Source organism: Passer domesticus, chromosome 24, assembly GCF_036417665.1.
Source record: "Passer domesticus isolate bPasDom1 chromosome 24, bPasDom1.hap1, whole genome shotgun sequence".
Classification (NCBI taxonomy): Eukaryota; Metazoa; Chordata; class Aves; order Passeriformes; family Passeridae; genus Passer; species Passer domesticus.
The window spans coordinates 3,113,115-3,134,715 of record NC_087497.1 but is presented as its reverse complement, the minus strand read 5'-3'; the positions used below and the strand labels follow the sequence as shown (position 1 = coordinate 3,134,715).

At 42.3% G+C, this 21,601-nt stretch overlaps 1 protein-coding gene across 2 annotated transcripts in view; it reads left to right on the top strand.

Moving 5' to 3' along the window:
- The window catches only part of RLF (RLF zinc finger), a 37,289-nt gene extending 16,353 nt beyond the window's left edge, over window positions 1-20,936 (top strand). The window contains exons 4-8 of one of the 2 annotated variants that reach the window (XM_064398471.1): window positions 3,882-4,014; window positions 12,415-12,617; window positions 14,149-14,285; window positions 15,324-15,465; window positions 15,635-20,936. In XM_064398471.1, the coding sequence (XP_064254541.1) occupies window positions 3,882-4,014; window positions 12,415-12,617; window positions 14,149-14,285; window positions 15,324-15,465; window positions 15,635-20,359 (5,340 nt within the window). In that variant the 3' untranslated portion in view covers window positions 20,360-20,936. Of the gene's footprint in view, window positions 1-3,881; window positions 4,015-12,414; window positions 12,618-14,148; window positions 14,286-15,323; window positions 15,466-15,634 lie in introns of those variants that run through there. The other variant, XM_064398472.1, reaches the window with a different exon arrangement.
- The last annotated feature ends 665 nt before the right edge of the window (window positions 20,937-21,601 follow it).

The following is a 21,601-nucleotide window of genomic DNA, read 5'->3' as shown; positions in this document are numbered from 1 at the left end:
TCTTTGTCAGCCATGTCATTGCAGTAGTGCTGGCAGGTGAGTGGGCTGCTCTGGCTGTTTCTGAGCCGTGGCTTCTGGCTCCTCAGTGCTTTGGTAGTTCCACCCCTTTCTAGGGCATAACACCTGTGCTGAATAAAGCTAATTAAATCTCATCAAGTTCAGTCTTCAAGGTGAAGTTTGAACACATAAACTCTTAAATGCTGACAGTTTTTTGGAGTTAGTCTTTGACCTGATCTATAGTTGAGACTGAGATTAATGCTGTACCATTAGTGTGAGGGAGGAGCAGGCATGATGGATGCTCTGGCAACCTGTTGTGTTGAAAAGACTTAATGCTGTGTGACATGTAGTTGGGAAGGGCCTGAAGTAGAGGTTGTTGAAATGGGCTTTATTGATTTTTTTAGGTGACATCCAGTATCTTGTCTACCTGCACACCTGTGGCTGTTTTCTTAATCATCCTCAAGACTGAAGATAATATACAAAAACTTCCCATAGGAAGTAACTACCAGTTACAGAAACTGGGCTGTGGTTAGGTGTTTCATGGATGGAAATTTAGATCAGTTTGTTGTTTTCCAGTGGTGTTTTTAAAGCTGTTCTGAGGCTGCTACAACTTGAGCATCTTTTGACAGTAGCACTTTGTTAAGCATTGTGTGTCATTCACCTGGCTGGTTCTATTGGCATGCCATTTAGCTCAGTGTAAAGTGGGGAATTGATCATGTTTTAGTTTTAAAAAGCAACACAAAACAAAAAAACCCACTTGTTCCCTGGGAGTGTTTGTGGTGTGTTTTGTTGACTGTTCCAGCATGCCGTGGAAGCAAAGACTTGAGAGGAAGAACAGCTGTGTGAGCCTAAGGATTGCTTAAGTGATGTTCTCAAATGCTTAAACACAGCCTGAAACCTTTGTGTGTGTCAGTCTCAATGCTGATAGCTAAGAGCAGTTTGAGCTCTGGTCAAGAGCATTTAAAGTCCCTTGTGTCTTTAGGGTCCAGGTGTGACATTCCAAAATTACTTTTAACCTTGTGAGTAGCATTGCAAGCTCAAGACCAGAACTCAGTCATTGCAAGCATCCTACTTGGCTATCTTTGCATCTGCCAATTAGCACCAACTCCTCTACCAGTACCAACACCTGATTTTTGAGGTGGTCTTACCAATAAGTCACTCACTAATTTTACTTTCTTTATAATCACTTTAGAATTAGCGTGGTCTTTAATGATTTCAGTTAGCAGGTTGCTATGAGCTGACAGTTGGAACATGGTCACAACAGTTATCTAAAACTAAAATTAACTTTGGGGCAATATCTATAGAAAACATTTCATACTGCTAAGGAAGATGAGATTGTTACAGTTACCAGAACTGCTTGATTGTTGCATTTAGCTATGAGACTTCTAATTTTATGGTCCTTAGAAGGTGGAAGTCTGCAGTATAGTTCTGCATTTGGAAAGAACTAATGTGTGGTTTTTTGCTCAGTCTGATGTTGGTTTGGTTTTTTTCTTGCAGTTGGAAAAATACTCATATAGGGCAGAAGCACCGACTTCCACAAAGTGTGCTTCCAGACATAGTTTGAAATTTCAGTGTGCTCAGTCTGCAGCTCTCTGAAGGTTTCTGTTGTGGCAGAGGCATGAGTTTGCTGGAAGAAAGCTTAGTTATCTGATCCACCTCTTCACTCAGAGTAAGAGGGCTTTCTTAAATCAGATTGCTTAGGGTCCTTGCCCCTACCACATGTTGTCTTTAACAAATGGAAAATGCACAAACTTTCATTAGTCCTTTCAAAATGAGTGTTTACATATGGAAGCGCTTCCTGCACACACACTTAGAGAATTTCCTTTCCTGTGAGTCCCTTGCTAGACAGCTCCAGCTACCTTCTGGCAATGCAGGGAAGATAAAGGCAGCTCTAAGATATTCATTTTCACCCTTCCTTCTGCACTTGGTGGTCTTTGCTGAACGTGGGTTACTGTGGCAAATGAATTGTACAGTTGCAAACTAGGTGTTGTACTGCAGTGGAATTACAAAAGGGCCAAATGGGAATAACCACTTCAGGAATCTCTTGGTCATGCTGTGTTTGAGACTGTTCAGCATAGCTAGCCTTGTTTGCAGTAAGAGCTCACTGCTGACCTACACTTAAATTACAGACCCTAGAGACCTGTGGTGCCAATCTGGAGCCCAGGCAGCTGGTGACCAACCTGTTCTGATACTTGGGGCTGTACCATGGGCAGCCCTTCCATTTGCTGTGCTGAGCTTCACTGAGTCCCTGTCAGTGTTCTGCAGCCTCTTGAATGCCCTTCTGGCTGCTGCCCAGCAGTGTCAGCTGCTCTCCTGGTTCTGTATGACCAGAGAATGAATCTGCTCTGTCCCATTATTCAGACAATAAATGTGTTCAAAATACCAACTCACTGTTGACCCTGAGAAGTGCTACTGGGAGACAGCTGCCAGTTGGGTGTGTACAGTTTGTCACAAGCCTTTTAAGTCTGGCTATTGAGCTGGTTTCTTTAACCTGTATTTTGTCCACTTTTCCTTATTTTAACGATTTTGTTTTCAAGATACTGTGGGAGATTGTCAGAAGCCTTGCCAAGTATGACTGATGTCATGTGTAGCTTATCACAGAAGGTGGTCAGATTACTGCATGTAGTTTCCAGGAGAATTTGTCTCATGTTCTTTTTGGGGTCAGGCTATGCTGACTGGCCTGTAATTCCCCTGGGTTTCTTACCCTTGGTGGTTTCTTCAAGTCACTAGAAACCTTTCTCCATTGTATCTAAAGGGTACAACAGAGACTATCAAAAGCAAGCCTGAGGTTAAAGATTGTGTTAAAAATACAACAGCTTGAAACACAGCTCAGCAGAAGGAGGGGGCATTGCCACATACTGAACTTAAGATCTGCTGTGAGAAGCATTTTTACTGAAGGTGTAGCCACAAATCACTTACAGTTAGTTGGCTTTATTTGTCAGCATTAGGAAATTCTGAAAGATGATATTTAATGCTTTCAGTTCAAGTCACCCTACATCTGTTTCTCTACTAGGGACATGAAATGACTGGAATTTGTTTCAAGCTGCCTTCTTTTCTGTGTTAGACTCTAGATTCTTCCCATGTGTAATGTCTTTTTTAAATTCCTCCTTTGCTCCTCGGATTTCCAGAGTTCAAAGCAGCAGGCCCTGATCACTCTGAGCCATGTGCTGTGTGTAGAGGTTTTGTGGGTGAAGCTCAGCTGGAGACCTGCTGAGAGTCTCTGGGTCAGCTTCACAGCATCAAATGTGCTAGGATCAGAAATCCCTGGATCTAAATGCACTGGACATAGATTAGTTTCTAAGAAATTTGCATCTTCATTTCCAGTAGAAGAAAGTTTTCATCTTAATGATGAAATATCCCATGGCATTTTTCAGTTAATGACTGATGGCTTTCATGACTCTCAAAGTGAATTGACTGGCTCATCTTTAGTGTAAACACTAAATGTACAATTTTAGACTCTTACCATTGTGTTATTCATTTTGAAAATCTAGTATTTCTGAGTTTTTCAATAGCATTATATGCTTTGATACAAAATCATCCTTTGTTTTTCCTACAATTCCTTTGTATTTTGTACAATATATATACACATGTACATGGAGAACCATAAAAATTGCAGAAGAGTTACAACTGCAGAATAGGCTTTTTGATTTAAGCCATTTCAGTCAGCTCAGTAGTCTGAAATTGGAACGTTTTGCAGTAGGATTAGAGAAGTGAAACGACATTGGACTATTAAAATCCCAATGCAAACTTGTCAAAGCAGTAATGACTGAGAGGAATAGTGTGAAAGTATTAGCATGTAGTGAAATACTAGAATAGATAATGTAAAATTATATTGGCTTAATTTTTAGCTGAGACTTTTAATGACTTTTTTTTACATTTTATAGGATTCACATGATGCTTTACTGGAATTTGGGAATAACAACCTCCAAATATTGGTGGATATCACAAGGGAAGGGGTATGGAAAAATCCAGTTCTTCTTAAAATTCTATCCCAGCAACCAGTAGAAACTGAGGAAGGTAAGAGTGTGTTTTTAGAGATGTGTGGTTGTTCAGAAATTACTTGGGGCAGTTTTGGTGGGTAAGCAGTGACTTGAAGACAGAGGAGTTGCATTTTAAATTGTATTGTGGGGTAGTATTCATATGTTGCTAAATAAATTTATTATGAAACTGTCTCACTGGCATTTTGAATAATGTGTCCAATTGTACAACCAGTGCATCTCTGCTTGGACTGTACTATCCATGAGTTTGAATATTTTGAAACTCCATTTTAAAAAATCATTATTTCTTTTTTGATCATAAAAATACAGAAATTTTTCTTCCTGAGGTGCTTTGTTTCTCATTACTCTGTGCTTTTAAATGTTTCCCTGAACTCTTCACAGGGAGGAATTGAGTATGTCCATACTTTTCAGAGGCATAAAAGATTCATGTGGAAGGGCAGTGTGGAGTGTTATTAACTCTAGGTGGGGAGGCACTTTGTGTTTAGACTGTGGAAATCAGAAACTGCTGAGAGGTGAGGAACAGGAGGGGCTAGTGTCACTTTATGTAATATAGTCGTTCTAATGTCTTCTAGTAAATTCTTCCTTTATTCTGAATTTTTTCCCATTAGTGGTGCCATTAAGTACTTTGTAGGTATTTTATCTGTTTTATTAACAGTGCACTAGACTGCAGTTTACCTCTGGTAGTCTAAAGTTTAAATTAATACAGAAGGGAATAAAAGTTTAAAGTAAAGTCTTAAAAATTAAGGAGGAAAAAAAAAAAGGTATTTTAAGTTTTCTTCCATAGCAGAATCCTTTGTTCTGGCTTTGGGTAGCCTCTCTTTGAGTTGAAGTATGTCAGTATTTTAATAAATAAATAGAAACATGTTACATTTATTGAGACAATATGTTGCTCCTTGTGCTAAAAAAAGAGCAGCCAGTTTGGACTGGAGTCTTCCCTAGCCTTCATGTCAGGTATTAATAGCATGGCAGAAGCATTTGAACTGTTGTGGTTTAAACTCAGCTGGAAACATTTAACCTCACTCAGCTGCTCCCTTTTCCCCCTCCCCCTCTGCTGAGAGGGAGACAAAGGCCGAGTTGAGATAAGAACAATTTACTTGTAAACAGCAATGAGATAAGAAATTGAACAGTGACAGCAACAATACCAACAGTTTATAAAAGAAGTGATTGCATTCAAAAACACTCTCTGAGAAGCTCTGCACTTTGGCCACAGCACTCCCCTGCAGCACTGCAGGCTGGGGACAGTGGCCAGGCACAAAGGGACCTGGGGTGCTGCTGGACAGCAGCTGGACACGAGGCAGCAGTGTGCCCAGGAAGGCCACTGGCTCCTGGCCTGGCCCAGGAGTGGTGTGGCCCGCAGGAGCTGGGCAGTGCTGCTGCCCCTGTGCTCGGGCTGCACCTTGAGGGCTGTGCCCATTGTGGGCCCTCAGTTCAGGAGGGACATTGGGATCTTCAGACATGTCCACAGGAGGGCAACAAGGCTGGTGAAGGAGGAGTGCCTGATGGAGCTGGGGTTGTTTCACCTGGAGAAAAGGAGGCTCTGGGGGGACCTTTTCACTGTCCACAGCTACCTGAAAGGAGGGTGTAGTCAGGTGGGAGTCAGCCTCTTCTCCCAGGCCAAGAGGCCACAGTCTTAAACTGCATCAGGGGAATTGCAGGCTGGACATTTGGAAAAAATTTTTCACTGAAACAATGATTGGGCACTGGGATGGTCTGCCCAGGGAGGTGGTGGAGTCACGGTCCTGGAGGTGTTTAAAAACAGACTGGATGTGGCACTCAGTGCCATGCTTTAGTTGATGAGGAGGTGTTAGGGCATGGACTTGATGATCTCAAGGGTCTTTTCCAGTATAGTTAATTCTGTGGTTCTGTGATGTTCATTGGAGCTCTTCTGCACACGTGCATCTTTAGGTAGCCTGGGATACTCCACAGGCACACCTAAACAGTCTGAATGTGACTCGGGAGTCTGTATTAGACAAATCTGGCAAAAGCACATTTCTCCAGTAAAGCATTAGACATTTTAAGTAAAGGGTACTTCTGAGAAGTTGAATACCTGCCTAAAATGTTGCTTCTACCATGTGTCTTGCATTTGTGGCAATCTTGAAAACCTTGGATTGTTTTTCTGCTTGCTCTGAGCAGCTGGAATTAGTCTCTTGGCCTTGTGTAGGGCATGGTTGGAGTTGGTGTTAAGCAACTATCTGTAGATGTCTACTAAATTAACTTAATCATTTGTTACCTTCAGAATCATATCAAGTAAATGCTAATTTCTGTAATAGACTGTAAGTCACTGATGAGTTACAAGGTTTGTCTTCCTTCTTTCACTTGTGTCACTTCTTTGATCTCTATGATGTTCTGTGCTAGCAGGCTCCATTTGATAGAAATAGGAATCAAAGTTTACTTCCTACAGGGCCCAGAAGGGATGCAGCTCTGCTTTTAGACTTGGGAGTAGGGGCTGCAGAAGGAGCTCCAGTGCAATGGATTTTCAGTTGCCTTAGTCAAGCTGCCATTTTAACCTTCAGTACAACAGCAGCTTCTCAAAGTGTCTTTTTCAGTCATCTAAAGCTTAGTTTCTCTGAATGGTTTGTATTTCATGCTTTTTGGGGTTTTGTGATGAGTTCCTGAAAAGCATTCCTAGTCCAGATGTGAGAGTAGCTCAGTGTGCCTTGCTGAAGCTGTGTTTTGTGAACTGGTAGTTCGTGTTAATGATCATCAGATGCTTAGTTGAGTGAACAGTCCTGAAGGTGTGTCAGGTTCCTGCCTTTCTTGTTTAGAGTTCTTCATTTTAATTCTGTTTTTTAATGCACTGGCCTGGAAAGGGAACTGACATCAAATATAAATATGGGTTGCCAAATTTGTTACAGCAAGTTTCATAGCAGCATTGCATTGGGTTCTGTCTGCTGCTTCTATGGCTGTTAATAAATTGCACTGCCATGTGCTAGGCTGGTGATTCCTAATTTTTACTGTCAGCTGGCTGAGGATGGTTGGTTGGGGCATTAATATTTGCTTCAGGAATGGGCTTTAAAAAAATAATTTCAACTTAGGCCTTTTAGGCGACTAAACAATACCAGCATTCTGGTGGGACCATAGTTGTGACATCCCATGTAGTTCTGTGCCTCAGGCACTTAGCTTTAATACGGATACCAAGACTTCTCCCCCACTTTTGTCTTAACAAACCCTGAACCAAGGAGGTTGGGGTCAGCTTGAGTGCAGCAGATGAATGCCAACAACTCGCTATGTCTGTCTTGATGAGAGTTGGTTTGTAGGACAGCTGGGATAACCATGCAACAACTGCTACTGTATAACACACAGACCTCGGTGCCAGTTGTGCATGCTTAACATACCTTTCTGCACATCAGCACCTGTCCCTTTGTCCTTTTCCACAGGGACTTTCAGCAGAAATGCTCACCCAAGAGGGTGCTGTTTCCCTGGAATGTTCATCATAGTAATCACAGAGTCTTTTCATGCCCTAGAGCCATCCATGCTTTGTAAAGGTTGTATTCATAATATTGTGGTGTAACTTAAGTTATCTTTCACTGCAAGTGTTTTGGGTAAGAGAGGAATCTTATTGTTACCTTTTGGTCCTGGCTTAAGAGAGCTCTTAAGATATGTATAGAGTTGGAAACTGCACTGCCCTTTTGGCTAAAGGGTTTGGAAGGGAAGGCTTGCAGGATGTCTGTGCTGATTTTTTTATAGCAAGTTGTTTTAGTCTTGAGAAGCTTGATAGAACGCTGTGACAGAACACATAACAGCAGGAGAGCTAGGAAGAGAAGGAACAAGAAAGTCTGTTCATGGACATGTATGGAAATGTAACAAATTTGGGTCTGAGTACAAAATTAGGTTCTCTGAAGGAAAACAACTCTTCTCATTTTGCTGTCTATTCCTCAGGTTTTGTTCCTTTTTCAGGAAGAGGAAACTTTCCACTTTTGAGTAAAGCTAAGAGCTAAGACAGATGTCTGACTAGTGAGTCATTTCTGCATTTTGCTCCTACCATCATCACCTACATCTGCATGACAGAAGAGCTCAGTTTCGTTTGCCTCCTTTGCAAAGCTCACTACACACTCGTTTAGGTGTGAAAGAATTGGCCCGAGGGCACAGACCTGCCACCCTCGGGGAGCATTTGCTTACTGACTACTCTCAAAGACTGCAGCAAGCTGAGACCCTTGTGCACACTGGCAGGGCATCCACCTCCATCGGAGTTTGTCTCATTTGTGCTGGAAGATAAAAATGTAACTGTTAAACTGAAAGTGTTTAATTTCACTGACTGCAAGTAGTCTTAAAATACCTCCCATGTCTTGACTAGCTGGCTCTGACACTTTAGTAAAACTTCATTTAAGCAGTTGCCAAGTGCATGTCTAGCTGTGTAAACAAGAGGAAATCTTTAGAATTCTTAGAGGAGATAAAAAGAGTTTTGTTTTGTTTTGTTTTGTTTTTTTTTCTAGTATGTCCTTTATTCCTCTTATGGACCTGAAAAAAAAGAAGTATTCTGTGAGCCAAGAGGTGTAGAAATAGGGACTTAGAGAATTGTTTTGAATTGCTTGTGGGCACTAAATTCCTGCTAGGCCCATGAATAGCAGTTCCACTTGAAGAGGTGGCTGAGCTGATAATGGGTAAGCCAGCTTTGTGGGAGTTCTCCCTCAACAGTGATCTCCTGGCCATCTGTTGTGGTAGCAGTCTCTTACATCAAATACCCATATTGAAGCACTGTTAGCTTTCCTCGATGAGTAGTCAAGCACAGTGTCATACAGATGCAGTTTTTAAGGAAGAGAGGAGGCTTGTTTCCTAGCAACTGGAGATCTTACTGCAGGCTGCCTCTTGGTCAGGCAGTTCTTTCTGCTTTATTCATTGAAGTTCCTTTAATGTGAAGTGTCAGCTGGATCAAGAGTTTAATGCTCAGAGGTTTTTCCTGTGAAAAACAGAAACCTTTACCATAGATTTAAATCTTAAAATGATTCTCTAATGGACCGCTAAGCTGACTCCTGAAGAATACAAGTAAGCTCCACTACAGGTATGTGATATGTACCTGGCACCTGAAATGAGTTTTCTGTTCAGGTGTACATTGTGAGTTTTCTCCCAACAAGGGTAGTGTCTGTTAGAAAACACTGTTGCTTGTTTGGGCAATATTTTAAGTGCAGAAAGCAGGAAAACTTTCTTGTTATGTGCCATCCTCTCTTTTAGAAATGTACCATACCACTGGTTTCTTAACTACTCACCTTACATAGTAATAATAAGATGCTAATGCAATGGAAGAGCTGTTGAATTGAAATCTTTTCTTAAGTTGTCAGTCTAAAGCAAACATTATTTTTTGACTAATCCAGCGTCTCTTGCAGGCACCAGAGGTAACTGGCTGATTACAGTTACTGCAGAACACCATTCTAGTGTTTTATCAGAATGTCTCATGCATTTCCATGATTTCTTGTACAGTTCATCAGCCAGTTTGTTCCTTGGTTCATATGCATTACTGCATGTAGTGTAAGCATGTGTTGAACCATCTCTTAATTCAAAGAGTCCTTTGAATGATGTACAGATCTGGAGACTCATATCAAGGCTTTGTGAAGATATTTATGTTAAGCTGGAAATAGCACCACAGATATTTTGAAGAGTATGATTTCATCATGTTGGTTTTGCACAGCCTGATTTTTGGTAGTGGGGGGGCATGGAGGTGGCTTCTGTGAGAAGCTGCTGGAAGCTTCCACCGTGTCCAGCAGAGCCAGTCCCTGATGGCTCTGAAGCTGGACATGCTGCTGGCCAAGGCTGGGCCAATTAGAAATGATGGTAAGGCCTCTGTGATAACAGATTTAAGAAGAAAATAAAAAAAAACAAAGGGGAGCAATTTGAATTCTAGCTAGAGAAGAGGAGGAGGTGAGAACATGTGAGGGAAGCAATATGGAAACACCAAGGTCAGTGGAGAAGGAGGGGGAGGAGGTGCTCCAGGTGCCAGAGCTGAGATTCCTCTGCAGGCTGTGATGAGACCATGGTGAAACATGGTGCCCCTGTAACCCATGAAGTCCATGGGGGAGGCAGAGATCCACCCACAGGGGATGCACAGCTCCACCCACAGCCCCTGGGGTTCCACAGGGGATGCAGAGATCCACCCGAAGCCCCTGGGGTTCCACAGGGGATGCACAGCTCCACCCACAGCCCGAGGGGAGGTGCCCCTGCTGGAGGGGTGGGTGCCTGGAGGAGGCTGTGAGCTGTGATCCAGTTGCAGTGGAGAGAGGGGGCCCTGCTCCCAGGCTGGAGCAGCCTGTCCTTGCAGGACTGCAGCCCATGGAAGAGTGACCCACCCTGCAGCAGTTTTGGGAGAAGTGTCTCCTGTCGGAGGGATCCCACAGTGTCACAGGGGAAGGACTGTTCTCCTTCAGCAACAGAAGAAAAACCTTGGGTGATGAGCTGACCAAAAAACCCATCTCCCTGCACTGACAGTGGGAAGGAGGGAGGGGTTGGAGGAAGAAAAGGTGGTTTTGAGGGCTTATTTTACTTCTCATCCTCCTCTGATTTTGTTAGTAATTAAACTCACTTTGTAGTGCTACATTGGGCTTGTTTTGCCCATGGATGTTTTCTCTTGGTTCTTATCTCAACTCATGAAGCCTTCACTAAATTTTTCTCTCCTCATTAAATTTTCCTCTCCTCTACCCAGCTGTAGCAGGGGAGTGAGTGAGTGACTTTTGTGGGTGCCTGGCATTGGCCAGTATCAAACCAAGTACATGTACTTAATCAAAGCTTTTGATGCTGTCTCACAGCATCCCTGGATTAAATGTCCAGGACACAGCTTGATAAATCCATAGTGAAGAGTGAGCTGATAGGTCAGGTGCAAAGAGTTACAGTAAATGAGATTGTCAGGCTGGTGAGCAGTCAGTGGTGGGGTTTCCTTAATGTCTTCATAAATTATGTTATGTGGCAGTTGAATGTACATGAAATAAATTTGCTGATGTTGCTGTGTTAGGATCTGTGATCTCCTTTGAGAGCAGAGGCCTTATAGAGTGATCCAGGGAGCTGGGCAGTCACCAACCTTATGAACTTTAACAAGAGTAAGCAATGAATTCTCCACCTGGGACATGGTAATCCTGGTTACATGGACAAACTCAGAGATGGAGCCCTGTGGAAAGAGATCTGGAGGGTTTGGGTTGATGGCCACTTGAGTATGAGTCATGTGCCCTGGCAGCCAGAGGGGCCAAATGTGTCCTGGGGTGCAGCAGGCACAGCCAGTCCAGGGGAGGGGACTGTCCAACTCTTCTGTGCTCAGGTGGCTTCACCTTGAGTCCTGCTTTGGGTTGAGCAGTTTTGGGTGCTTCAGTACAGAAAGGACATCAGGGCACTGGATTGTGGCCAAGGTGGGGGGAGGCCTTCAGGCTCCTCCTTACGAGGAGCAGCTGAGGTCTCTTGGCTTGTTGAGCCTGGAGAAGAGAATGCTCAAGGGTGACCCCATCACAGCCTGCACCTTCCTCAGGAAGGCTGTGAGGAGGAGGAGGTGCTGCTCTCCTGTGTCTGGTGGCCAGCAGCAGGACAGGAGGACATGGAATGAAGCTGTCAGGGTAAGCACAGGTTAGACATGAGGAAAATGTTCTTTACCCCAAGGGTGGTTGGATACTGGAACAAGCTCCCCAGAAAAGTGGTCACAGCACCAAACCTGCCAGAGTTCAGGGAGCATTTGGCCAATGCTCTTACTCATACAGTTTAATTTGAGGTAGTGCTTTGAGGAGCAGGACTTGCAGGTCCCTTCCAACTGAATTCTGTTTTTGTGATAAACACCTGGGAAGAGCACGGAACTAAATCTGTGAGGTATTTAATCCAAATAAATAAATTTTGCTTGCTATTTACAAAAATAATCTGAATTTTTATTATTGAATTTGTTCATCAAGTCTCATCGTGATTAGTAATATTTGCTTGTTTAAGAGCATAAGCCTAGAATGTCTTTAGCACAATTTTTCAAAAGTTCACAAAGATAATATTTTTACCCTCAACTTCATTTTACATATTTTGGCATTACATGGAGTTTTAACAGCTTGGGTGGAAAATTTTCCAGTTGAAAAGCATGTAATGAATGACTTAAAATATTTTTTTATTTTTGGAATATAAAGCTGCAGTTGCAAGGTGATGATTCTGAGCCTCAGTTAAACTGCTGGTATCTGTCTGGTGTGATCAGTGTCCTTTAGCCATTGCTCAAGGACATACATCTTTAATGGTGCTGCCTTTTGGGGGCCATGGTGGGGGGTGGCTGTGTGGGGTCTGTTTTCTGTAGCCCAACATTCTCTTCCTGCTGCGTTTGGGAGAAGAGTCCATTGCTGTCACTTGTCACCATGCCTAGAGTTTCCTAAAAACACATTCACTGCACACATTGGTGAAGAAGTGTAAATGCAGTGAGACAATTTCATTTAGGTGTCACCTGTAAATTGGTCTGTTCTCAAAGGATTTTTTCTTTTCCTAGCTAATAAATTGATTACACGAGAAGGGCCTTCCTTTCTGCAGATGCGAATAAAACATTTGATGAAGTCAAACTGCATCCCCCAAGCCACCTTCTTGTCAAAACTGTGTGCAGATTCTCCAGAAATTGCAAATGTTTCATCTTTTCGCCAAGCCTACATCACATGTGTGTGTTCAATGCTGCCTAATGAAGACTCCATTAAGGAGGTTAGTAACCTATAGTCCCTTTTTAATACTTCCTTCCTTCCCCCCCAAAATCTGCTGTATTTTACTTTATCAAATGCAAAACTGACACATCAGCAAGGCCTTGCTCTGGAAATGTCTGCTGCAAGAGGTCAGTTCTGGGTCTCAAGTTGAGCACCAAAAGTCAGTGGACCCTGGAAAGTGCTGGCATTGCTGAATGAACTCATGTCAAGCCTGAATGGGAAACTGGGTTAATATCCCTGCTTCTGCTCTTCCTGCTGAATGAGATGTCTGCAAAAATCAGTTTAACTTCCTGTTGTTTGTTCTCTGTCATTGTTTTTCATGATGAGCAAGAAGTTTGAAATGTTTATAATATCAACAGCTGTTTAAAGTACATATTGCTAGAACACAGTCTGTTCTGTGAAGCTGAATAGATCCAGTGGAAAAATGTATTAAAATCTAGTGTTGTCTTAGTAAATGCTCTTCATAATTACTTTGTGGCTTATATCCAAGCTGACACCCTGGTTTGATACACAGATATGTTCTTCTTTAAGTAGACATTGCAGAACTTCCTTGGGATTTGTCTCCTTGTCGTGGTTAACCCTAGCTAGACCCAATCCCCTCATAGCTGCTTGCTCAACTCCCCTACCAGTGGTACCAGGGGCAGAAGTGGAAGGGTAAAAGTGAGAAAACTTGCAGGTAGAGGTAAAGACAATATAAAAGGTGAAGCAAAAGCCATGCACAAAAGCAAAGCAAAACCAGGAATTAATTCAGTTCTACCCACGAGCAGGCACCTCCAGAAGAACAAGGCACAATTGTGCATAACGGAGGCTTGAGAAGACAAATGCCAGCTCTCAACATGCTCCCCTTCCTCCTCCTTCCCTTGCTGTATGGAGTGAGCATGTCATGGTCTGGAATATCCCTTTGGTCAGCTGGGGCCACCTGGCCTGGCTGTGTCTCCTTCCAGCCTCCTGTGCACTCCCAGCTTCCTTTGCTCTGTGTGAGTGCTGCTCAGCAATGACAAAAACACCTCTGTGTCATCAACCCTGTGTCCAGCAGAAATCCCAAAGCCACGAGGAAGAAAATTAACTCTACCCCAGCCAAAATCAGCACACTACTCTAAACGCTTCTGTTTCTATCATCATGTTTTGAAATGTGGTTGTTCAGAGTGAGCACCTAGGGATGAAGAGAGCAAGAGCCTGGCTTGTTCACAGCTCTTGATCTTTTTGGACCTGGCTTCTAATTTTCAAAGGTAACACAGGAATCCCTGTAAGTGCAGAGAGACGGAATGGGAAGTTTTAGGTAGATGGTTGCCTGCATGCAAATCTTTAGCTAAGCTGCCCAAAGTGGAAGGTTGTCCCAAAGAAAACGAATACTGAGAAGGGCTCAGAACTAACAGGTGAACTTCTCATACCATTTTGTAGCTGAAAGGTGTGGCATGATCTCGGGGTATGGGAGACAATGTTTTGTTTGTGAGACTTTGGTACAGTAAATGTGCATTTCTTTTGTAAATGTACTGTGAATAAAGTGACTTTTCTTTTTAATTTTCTTTAAGATTGCAAAGGTGGATTGCAAAGAGGTACTAGACATCATATGTAATCTGGAATCTGAGGGACAAGAAAATACTGCATTTATTCTTTGTACAACATATCTTACCCATCAGCTTCAAACAGCAAATGTGTATTGCTCTTGGTAAGTACAAGCTGCTCCTGCTAACTGTTCCTCACTAGCTAGAATTGAGTGAATATAGTACAAAAATATGTAGAGAAGGTGGATTTACCCTGTACTTGAGAAGTGCATCAGACTGAAGCTCTTCCTAGAGAATTACTTATTTTGTCACAAGTTGCTATGCTGATAGAGCAGTTAGAGAAAAGTAATGTTTAAGCAATATAAAACTGAAATAGCACTCACACTATTGGCATGAACACTTCTGTGGGGTAACAGATGTGTCAGTGGTGCTGGGTCAGTGCTCTCAGGGTTGCTATTAAACCCCTGGCTTTGTGCTTCCACAGAGTTTGTTGTCAGTCTGTTCTTCCCTTGGGAATACTTGGCCCCATGAAAGTCTGGTGCATTTTTTGGACCTGTTCCAGAGAGATGTCAGTATTAGGAATGAGCAGAAGCAACACCCTGTTGCTTCTCTCCACTTCCCCTCCAAGAGCCTTTTTATATTTTTATAATTTCTGTAACCCCAAGAATTCTCAAGTTCCAGGTGCCTTCCCTGGGGATGAGATGGGAGAATGAAGTCTTGTGTCTAATGGCAATGCTGACATTGCAGAGGTGTATCAGTTGAAGTTCTAGTAGTGTACCTAGCAGTCCTTGTACAGCTGCTTGCTTATTGGAAGAGAAGTGGCAACTTTGTTATGATTCATCTTACCCATTTTAAATTTCTGCATGAGAGGTAAAGACTCTGGAAGTGTGGGACTGGGGGTTTTTTTGTCTAGAAAGGAAGTCTGCAGCTATAGATGTGTGCAGTAAGTGAGATGAATCCCGGTGCCAGTGTCTTTCCCCTGTAAGGGTCAGGGGATACACTGGGGTTTGATCTGGGGCTGGAGTGGGGCACAGGAGCAGTTCTCTTCAGTGTCACTTGGAGATCAGGACCTAATTGAAGTGTGTGCTGTCCTTGAATAACACATACATTTTTCTTGGCATCAGCTCTGAACTGACACACTGTGACTGCACAGATTGTGTGTATCTGCAATGTTGTTACATTCTGCTTTCAACTCTTCGCAGGGAACTGACACTTTTCTGGAGCAAACTGCAGAGAAGAATAGATCCTTCCTTAGATTCCTTTTTGGAGAGATGCCGTCAGTTTGGCATCATTGCCAAGACACTACAGCATCTATTTTTCTTGATAAGAGTCATACAATCTGAAGTAAGTAACAGTCCTGAGTCTTTGGGCACAGCTAGAGCTGTCTACATTAATTTATTGTTTTCTTAATAATTCTATTGAACTGAAAAAAAATATAGCTTATTTCATTATTCATAGTTTCTGATTATCCCTAAGAACATACTAATAAAAATCTTCTGTTTTCTTTCAACAGGCAGAGGAAGCAGGACTCGCTGTGTCTGTGTTGTTGTGTGTGAGAGCCCTTCAGATCAGGTCCAACGGAAGCGATGAAATGAAGACATCAGTGTGCAAAACAATTGCTTGCCTTTTACCAGAAGACCTTGAAGTTAGAAGAGCCTGTCAGCTCACAGAATTCTTACTTGAGCCAACTTTGAGTGGATTTAATGCCTTGGAAGAGCTCTATATGCAGCCAGACCAAAAATTTGATGAAGAAAACGCACTGGTTCCAAATTCACTCCGCTGTGAACTGCTGTTAGCTTTGAAAGCATATTGGCCATTTGACCCTGAATTTTGGGACTGGAAGACTTTGAAGAGGCATTGTCTTAAACTGTTAGGGAAGGTAGCTTCTGATTCCGAGGATGATGCAGGCTGCCATATGTCACTCAATGAAACTGACATGTTAGAAACTTTCTTCAGTGACTATGATGAGACAAAAGAACACAAATATTATGATGGGAAAGACACGATGAGCCACCCTAAGGAAAAAGCAAGAGTAAAAAAACCAATTGGTTCTTCAGAAAGATACCAGAGATGGCTTCAATACAAGTTTTTTTGTGTGCTCTGCAAAAGGGAGTGTATAGAGGCCAGAATACTGCATCATTCTAAGATGCACATGGAAGATGGTATTTATACATGTCCTGTTTGCACAAAAAAGTTCAAGAGAAAGGAATTTTTTGTACCACATGTAATGGAACATGTTAAAATGCCACCTAGCAGAACACACAGACCTAAAAAGAAAATAATTCTGAAAAAAGAGAGATCACCACAAAAGGCAACAGCTTCCAGCAGCCCACCCCCAGTGTTTCCAGAAAGGTCACACCAGGCACAGCTCCCTGAAAGCTTTGAGGATGACACAGAGGAATATGTCACATTCAGCCAGCTGGAAAATTGCCAGCTGCAAGACAGAGACATCTACCCCTGTCCTGGGACAGATTGTTCTAGAGTATTTAAACAGTTTAAGTACTTAAGTGTCCATCTGAAAGCTGAACATCAAAACAACGACGAGAATGCAAAACACTACCTGGACATGAAGAACAGGAGGGAGAAGTGCGCGTTCTGCCGCCGGCACTTCATGACCTCCTTCCACCTGCGGGAGCACGAGCGCGTGCACTGCGGGCCCCAGCCCTACATGTGTGTGTCCATGGACTGCTACGCCAGGTTCGGCTCGGTCAACGAGCTGCTCAACCACAAACAGACCCACGACGATCTTCGCTATAAGTGTGAGCTAAACGGCTGTAATATTGTTTTCAGTGACTTGGGGCAGCTTTACCATCACGAGGCGCAGCACTTCAGGGATGCGTCATACACTTGTAATTATTTTGGTTGCAAAAAGTTTTATTATTCAAAGACTGAATTTCAGAATCACCTTGCAGCACATGATATTAAAGTGTCAAATGGGGAAGGGAAGCAAACGCTGAATCTTGAAGGGTTGGTTTCAGAAGAAAAATCCAGTTATCTTCCAGAGTCTCAGCTGCTTGAACAATCTGAAAATTCCAATCTGAATGATAACTTGGATCCCTCAGGCTCTCAGGAAATTCCACAGGTGAAGGAAGAATCTCTCTCTGACAGTGAAGATCTCAACAGTGAAAGTAATTGCAGCCTGCATTGTGGGAAGCACACGGCAGATGCTGCAGCAAGCCAAGGTCAGACATCTCCACAGCTGCTTGGAGCAGTGGCTCACAACCAGTCAGTTCCAGGTTTTGTCGTGTCCCAGGAAGGAGTCTTCCATCCAGCAAATATGAAACAACAGTGCTCCAATGTGGCAGTTTGCTTTGATGAAAAAAATCTTTCCTGTGGTTTTGAAGGCTGCTGTTCCACCCACAAAAATTCCAGAAGTATGCAAAAGCACCTTCGAAGGGTCCATCCATACAACTTTAAAGGTAAAAGAAATATGGAAATGAAAACTAAATACTTTCTCGATCTGTTGAGTGATGCTCAGGACAGTAAATCCCCTACAGATATGAGTCCAGAGTTAGGTCATAATTCTGATACAAATGCTGACTCTCCAGAAAGCGTGTGTTGTGCTGTAGATTCTAAAGGAAGCAGTGGCCTGAGGGAAGAAACTTGTCCTTCTTCCCCAGAAACATCTTTTTATGACAGCTCTAAAGAACTAGATATTGAAGATAACATGTTGGAACTAATGTTAGGCTTGAAACATCTAAGCTTAAAAAATAACATTCAGAATTCTTCCAGACAAAAATCTTTTCTGGGCTATTCATCTAGGGATGCCAAGTGCCCTGAGTCAGTTGATGAAGCTACCTCAAAATTTCACCTTCAAGAGCAAGAAGATAATTTACCCAGCCAGTACCTTACTCAACTGGCAGCTAAACCATTTTTCTGTGAATGTCACGGATGTACATGTGAGTTTGTGACCAGAGAAGCTCTCTTAATGCATTATGTTAAAAAGCATAACTATTCAAAGGAAATGGTTCTTCAGCTCAATATGTTCCAGCATCGGTATTCACCGTTTAAGTGTCATATTTGCCAAAGATCATTTACAAGAAAAACACATCTTCGGATTCACTATAGAAACAAACATCAAATTGGCTGTCAGAGGGTGGCTCACAAGGCATGTCCTAGTGAAAAATTTGATCATGTAGGTTTGTGTACAGAGGACATGCATAAGAATAGCACTGCTCCAGTGCCTGCCTGTGCAAACAGCGTTGGGTTCTCTGGACATTCGGACTCCGAACAGCTGTGTCACCCAAAAAAGGAAGACTGCTGTTCTGAGACTGATTTGGAGTCCAATGAAGAGACAGACAATGATGTAACAAGAAAAACATCTAACATAACCTCTCTGGACAGTCATAGGGAAGAACTGGAAGCAAGACAGGGAAGAGGAAGCAAAAGAACAGTTGCTAAAGGAAACTTATGTTACATATTGCATAAGTACCACAAACCGTTTCATTGTATACATAAAAGCTGCAACTCAGCATTCACAAACCAGAAAGGTTTGATTCGCCATTACAGAACTGTTCACCAGTATAACAAGGAGCAGCTCTGCTTAGAAAAAGACAAAGCAAGAACAAAAAGGGAACTTGTCAAATGTAAAAAAATATTTGCATGCAAACACAAAGAGTGTGGTAAGCGTTTTCTGTGTTCTAAAGCTCTTGCTAAACATTGTAGTGACTTCCACAATGAAATCTTAGAGGATCAAAAACTGCTTTCTGAAGCTGAGTCTGCCAGATTTGCTTGTAACCAAGCACACTGCCATGCTGTATTTTATACATTTAATAAGCTTAAACAACACCTAATAGAAGAACATGCCAATGAAGAAAAATTAAACAAAGATTTTGAAATCCATTGTGACCTTAATGGCTGCAATCGAATTTTCACAAATTACAGTCACTATTCTCAACATGTATATTTCAGACACAGTGAATATTATGATAGTCTCTTTGGAAATCAGAAAGAGGAGGAAGATGATGACAGAGATAAAAGTGAGCAAAATTGTTTGAAAGACAGCTTTGGCACAAGCAAGCAGAATGGGAAACAATTAAAAGAAAAAGCTAAAAGAATTAACAGAAGCAGGGAAAAGCATTTGCTGAGTTTCAAAACAAAAGAGGAAGCCCTACAAATGTGCAAAGAGAAGTCTAACCAGACGCAGTACCCGTGCATGGTGCAGGGCTGCCTGTCTGTGGTCAAACTGGAAAGCAGCATCGTGAGGCACTACAAGCGCACGCACCAGATGACCAACATGTACATCGAGCAGCGCCTTCAGAAACTCGTCCTTTGTGTCAAATGTGGCATCATGATTGAAAAGCAGTCTTGCTCTGACACAGCTTCAGACTTGGATAAAAAAGGTGTAGAAGTTAATGAGGATCAATCGGCTAATTCTGAGCCTGTGCAGGAAAGTGACAAACCCCTTGTTCCAAACCCTGCATGTGATCCTCCTGATGCGAGTAACGATGACCAAAAACAACGTTCGCCGAGTAGTGCGAGTTGTGATGCCAGTGCCTTTGTGTATTCAGGCACTTTAAAATACAACCACAGTTCAAAGAGCACCTGTTTTGAAGAGCCTAACACCAGGGAGACAGCTGTGTGTAAAACTGAAGATCTTTCTGAAAGCAGTGAAAGAGAGAATAGCTCTTCTTTGCCCAGTTTACAGTTAGAGTTGCCAAGAGAGAAAGACCCAGAAGGATGTCAACATAGTGCGGTTAATCAGAATGCAAAAAGAAATGTTCTTTGTGCTACAAAAGACAAATTTCAAAAGCCTCCTGTGTCCAAACCATTTGATTTAAAGACATATAAACCAATGGGGTTTGAGTCTTCATTTTTAAAATTTATTCAGGAAAGTGAGGGAAAAGATGATGATGATGATGATGATTGTGATGAGGTCGTAGAATGGGAGTCTCCTGAGCAGTTGCCAGTAGATGAGACGTTGCAAAAAGAGGGAGACAGTCAAGGGGATACACCAGTAAACAACTTTGTAAGTGATGAAAATGTAATCATAACCCCAAATAATCCTGGGCAGCTAACAGAGATCCAGCCCTTGCTGTCAGAGTCCTCATCTGCCCCTTCTTTAGAAAACCTGAGGGCAATCTTGGACAAGGCCCTAACGGACTGTGGAGACCTTGCCTTAAAACAGCTGCATTACTTACGACCAGTCGTAGTTCTTGAAAGATCCAAGTTTTCCACACCTCTCATAGATTTATTTCCAACAAAAAAGGCAGATGAGCTGTGTGTAGGAAGTACATAAGTAGCTTTGCTTAGAGCAGATAGCCTCCACTACTGCTGTACGGGGAGAACTTCAAATTAGAACAGTAATTGTTACAGTACACACTTTTTAGGTTAGTTTTGACTGTTTAATTCCATGAATGTATAATATCTGTCAAAAGTAATGGCCAAGTTAATTTAGCTCCCCATTTTTTTCAATGAACAATGCTGATTTTGGTGCTATTTAACACATCAGAATACTGGGGGCTTCCTCTTGAGTAAATGTGCATGATTGTATATGGAACAAGTACTGGGGTACCAGGGTTTGGGGGGCGATGGAGTTATTACTTGACTTGAATGTGCACCCCAGGGTGCTTTGTGTAACATATTGTACACTACAGCATCTTATATTTTTTGAGTTATGAGTTTCAATAAATTACAGTTTTTCACCCATTTGTTTACTGTACAGTAAATCTTTAATGTGCTTTACTTGTAATTGAGTTTGGGACCATTCTGAATGCATTGGACAGTGTTGCTTAAGTTTTATGCATTTGTAGATAATTTATCAGACTGATAAAATAGATACAGAAAAGTAAAGTATTACATTTTATTTTACAACATTCTCTGTGCTTTTTTCAGACTTGAAAGAACTATAATTAGTACAGGGTTACTAATTACAGTTATGCTTGAGAAGGTCTTTGTTCTTTAAAGGCAGAGGGTGTTTCCTGAGACTGTCTGGCACCACCTGAGTGTGTGCTGAGTGTTGCCAGACTTCCAAGCAGGTTGTGTCACATGAAAGTACCAGTATCCATCTAGAGTTCCCTGGTTAGCTTTTTGGACAATGAATGACAGCTCGTGTCATGGTTTGACCCTGGCACAATGCCAGTGCCCCCATGAAAGGTGTATTTCCAAAATGGTTACTGTGAGATGTGACCTGGAAACAGAACAAAGCAGGCTATGACACCTACCTGGAAGATTCAGCAGAAGAGTCAGCTAATATTCCAAGCTCTGTTTCTTGTTCTGTATTGCATTTCTTACCACACATGGCTACATCACAAGGCCCAGAATCACTGTCCCCTATAAGGAGTATTTCCCCATCTCCATGGGGATTCCAATGAGCGAGCAGCAATCGCAGCTTCTGACTGTCTGAGGGTTTGGGTGTTGTTGGGACTTCTAAAATCACACTTTTATACTGTGATCTAAAAAGCAGCAGTGGAAAGGGAATGGAAAAAGCTTTGGGAAATGTTTAAAACAGAGCATGGGTATTGATTGGGTGCAGAAATGA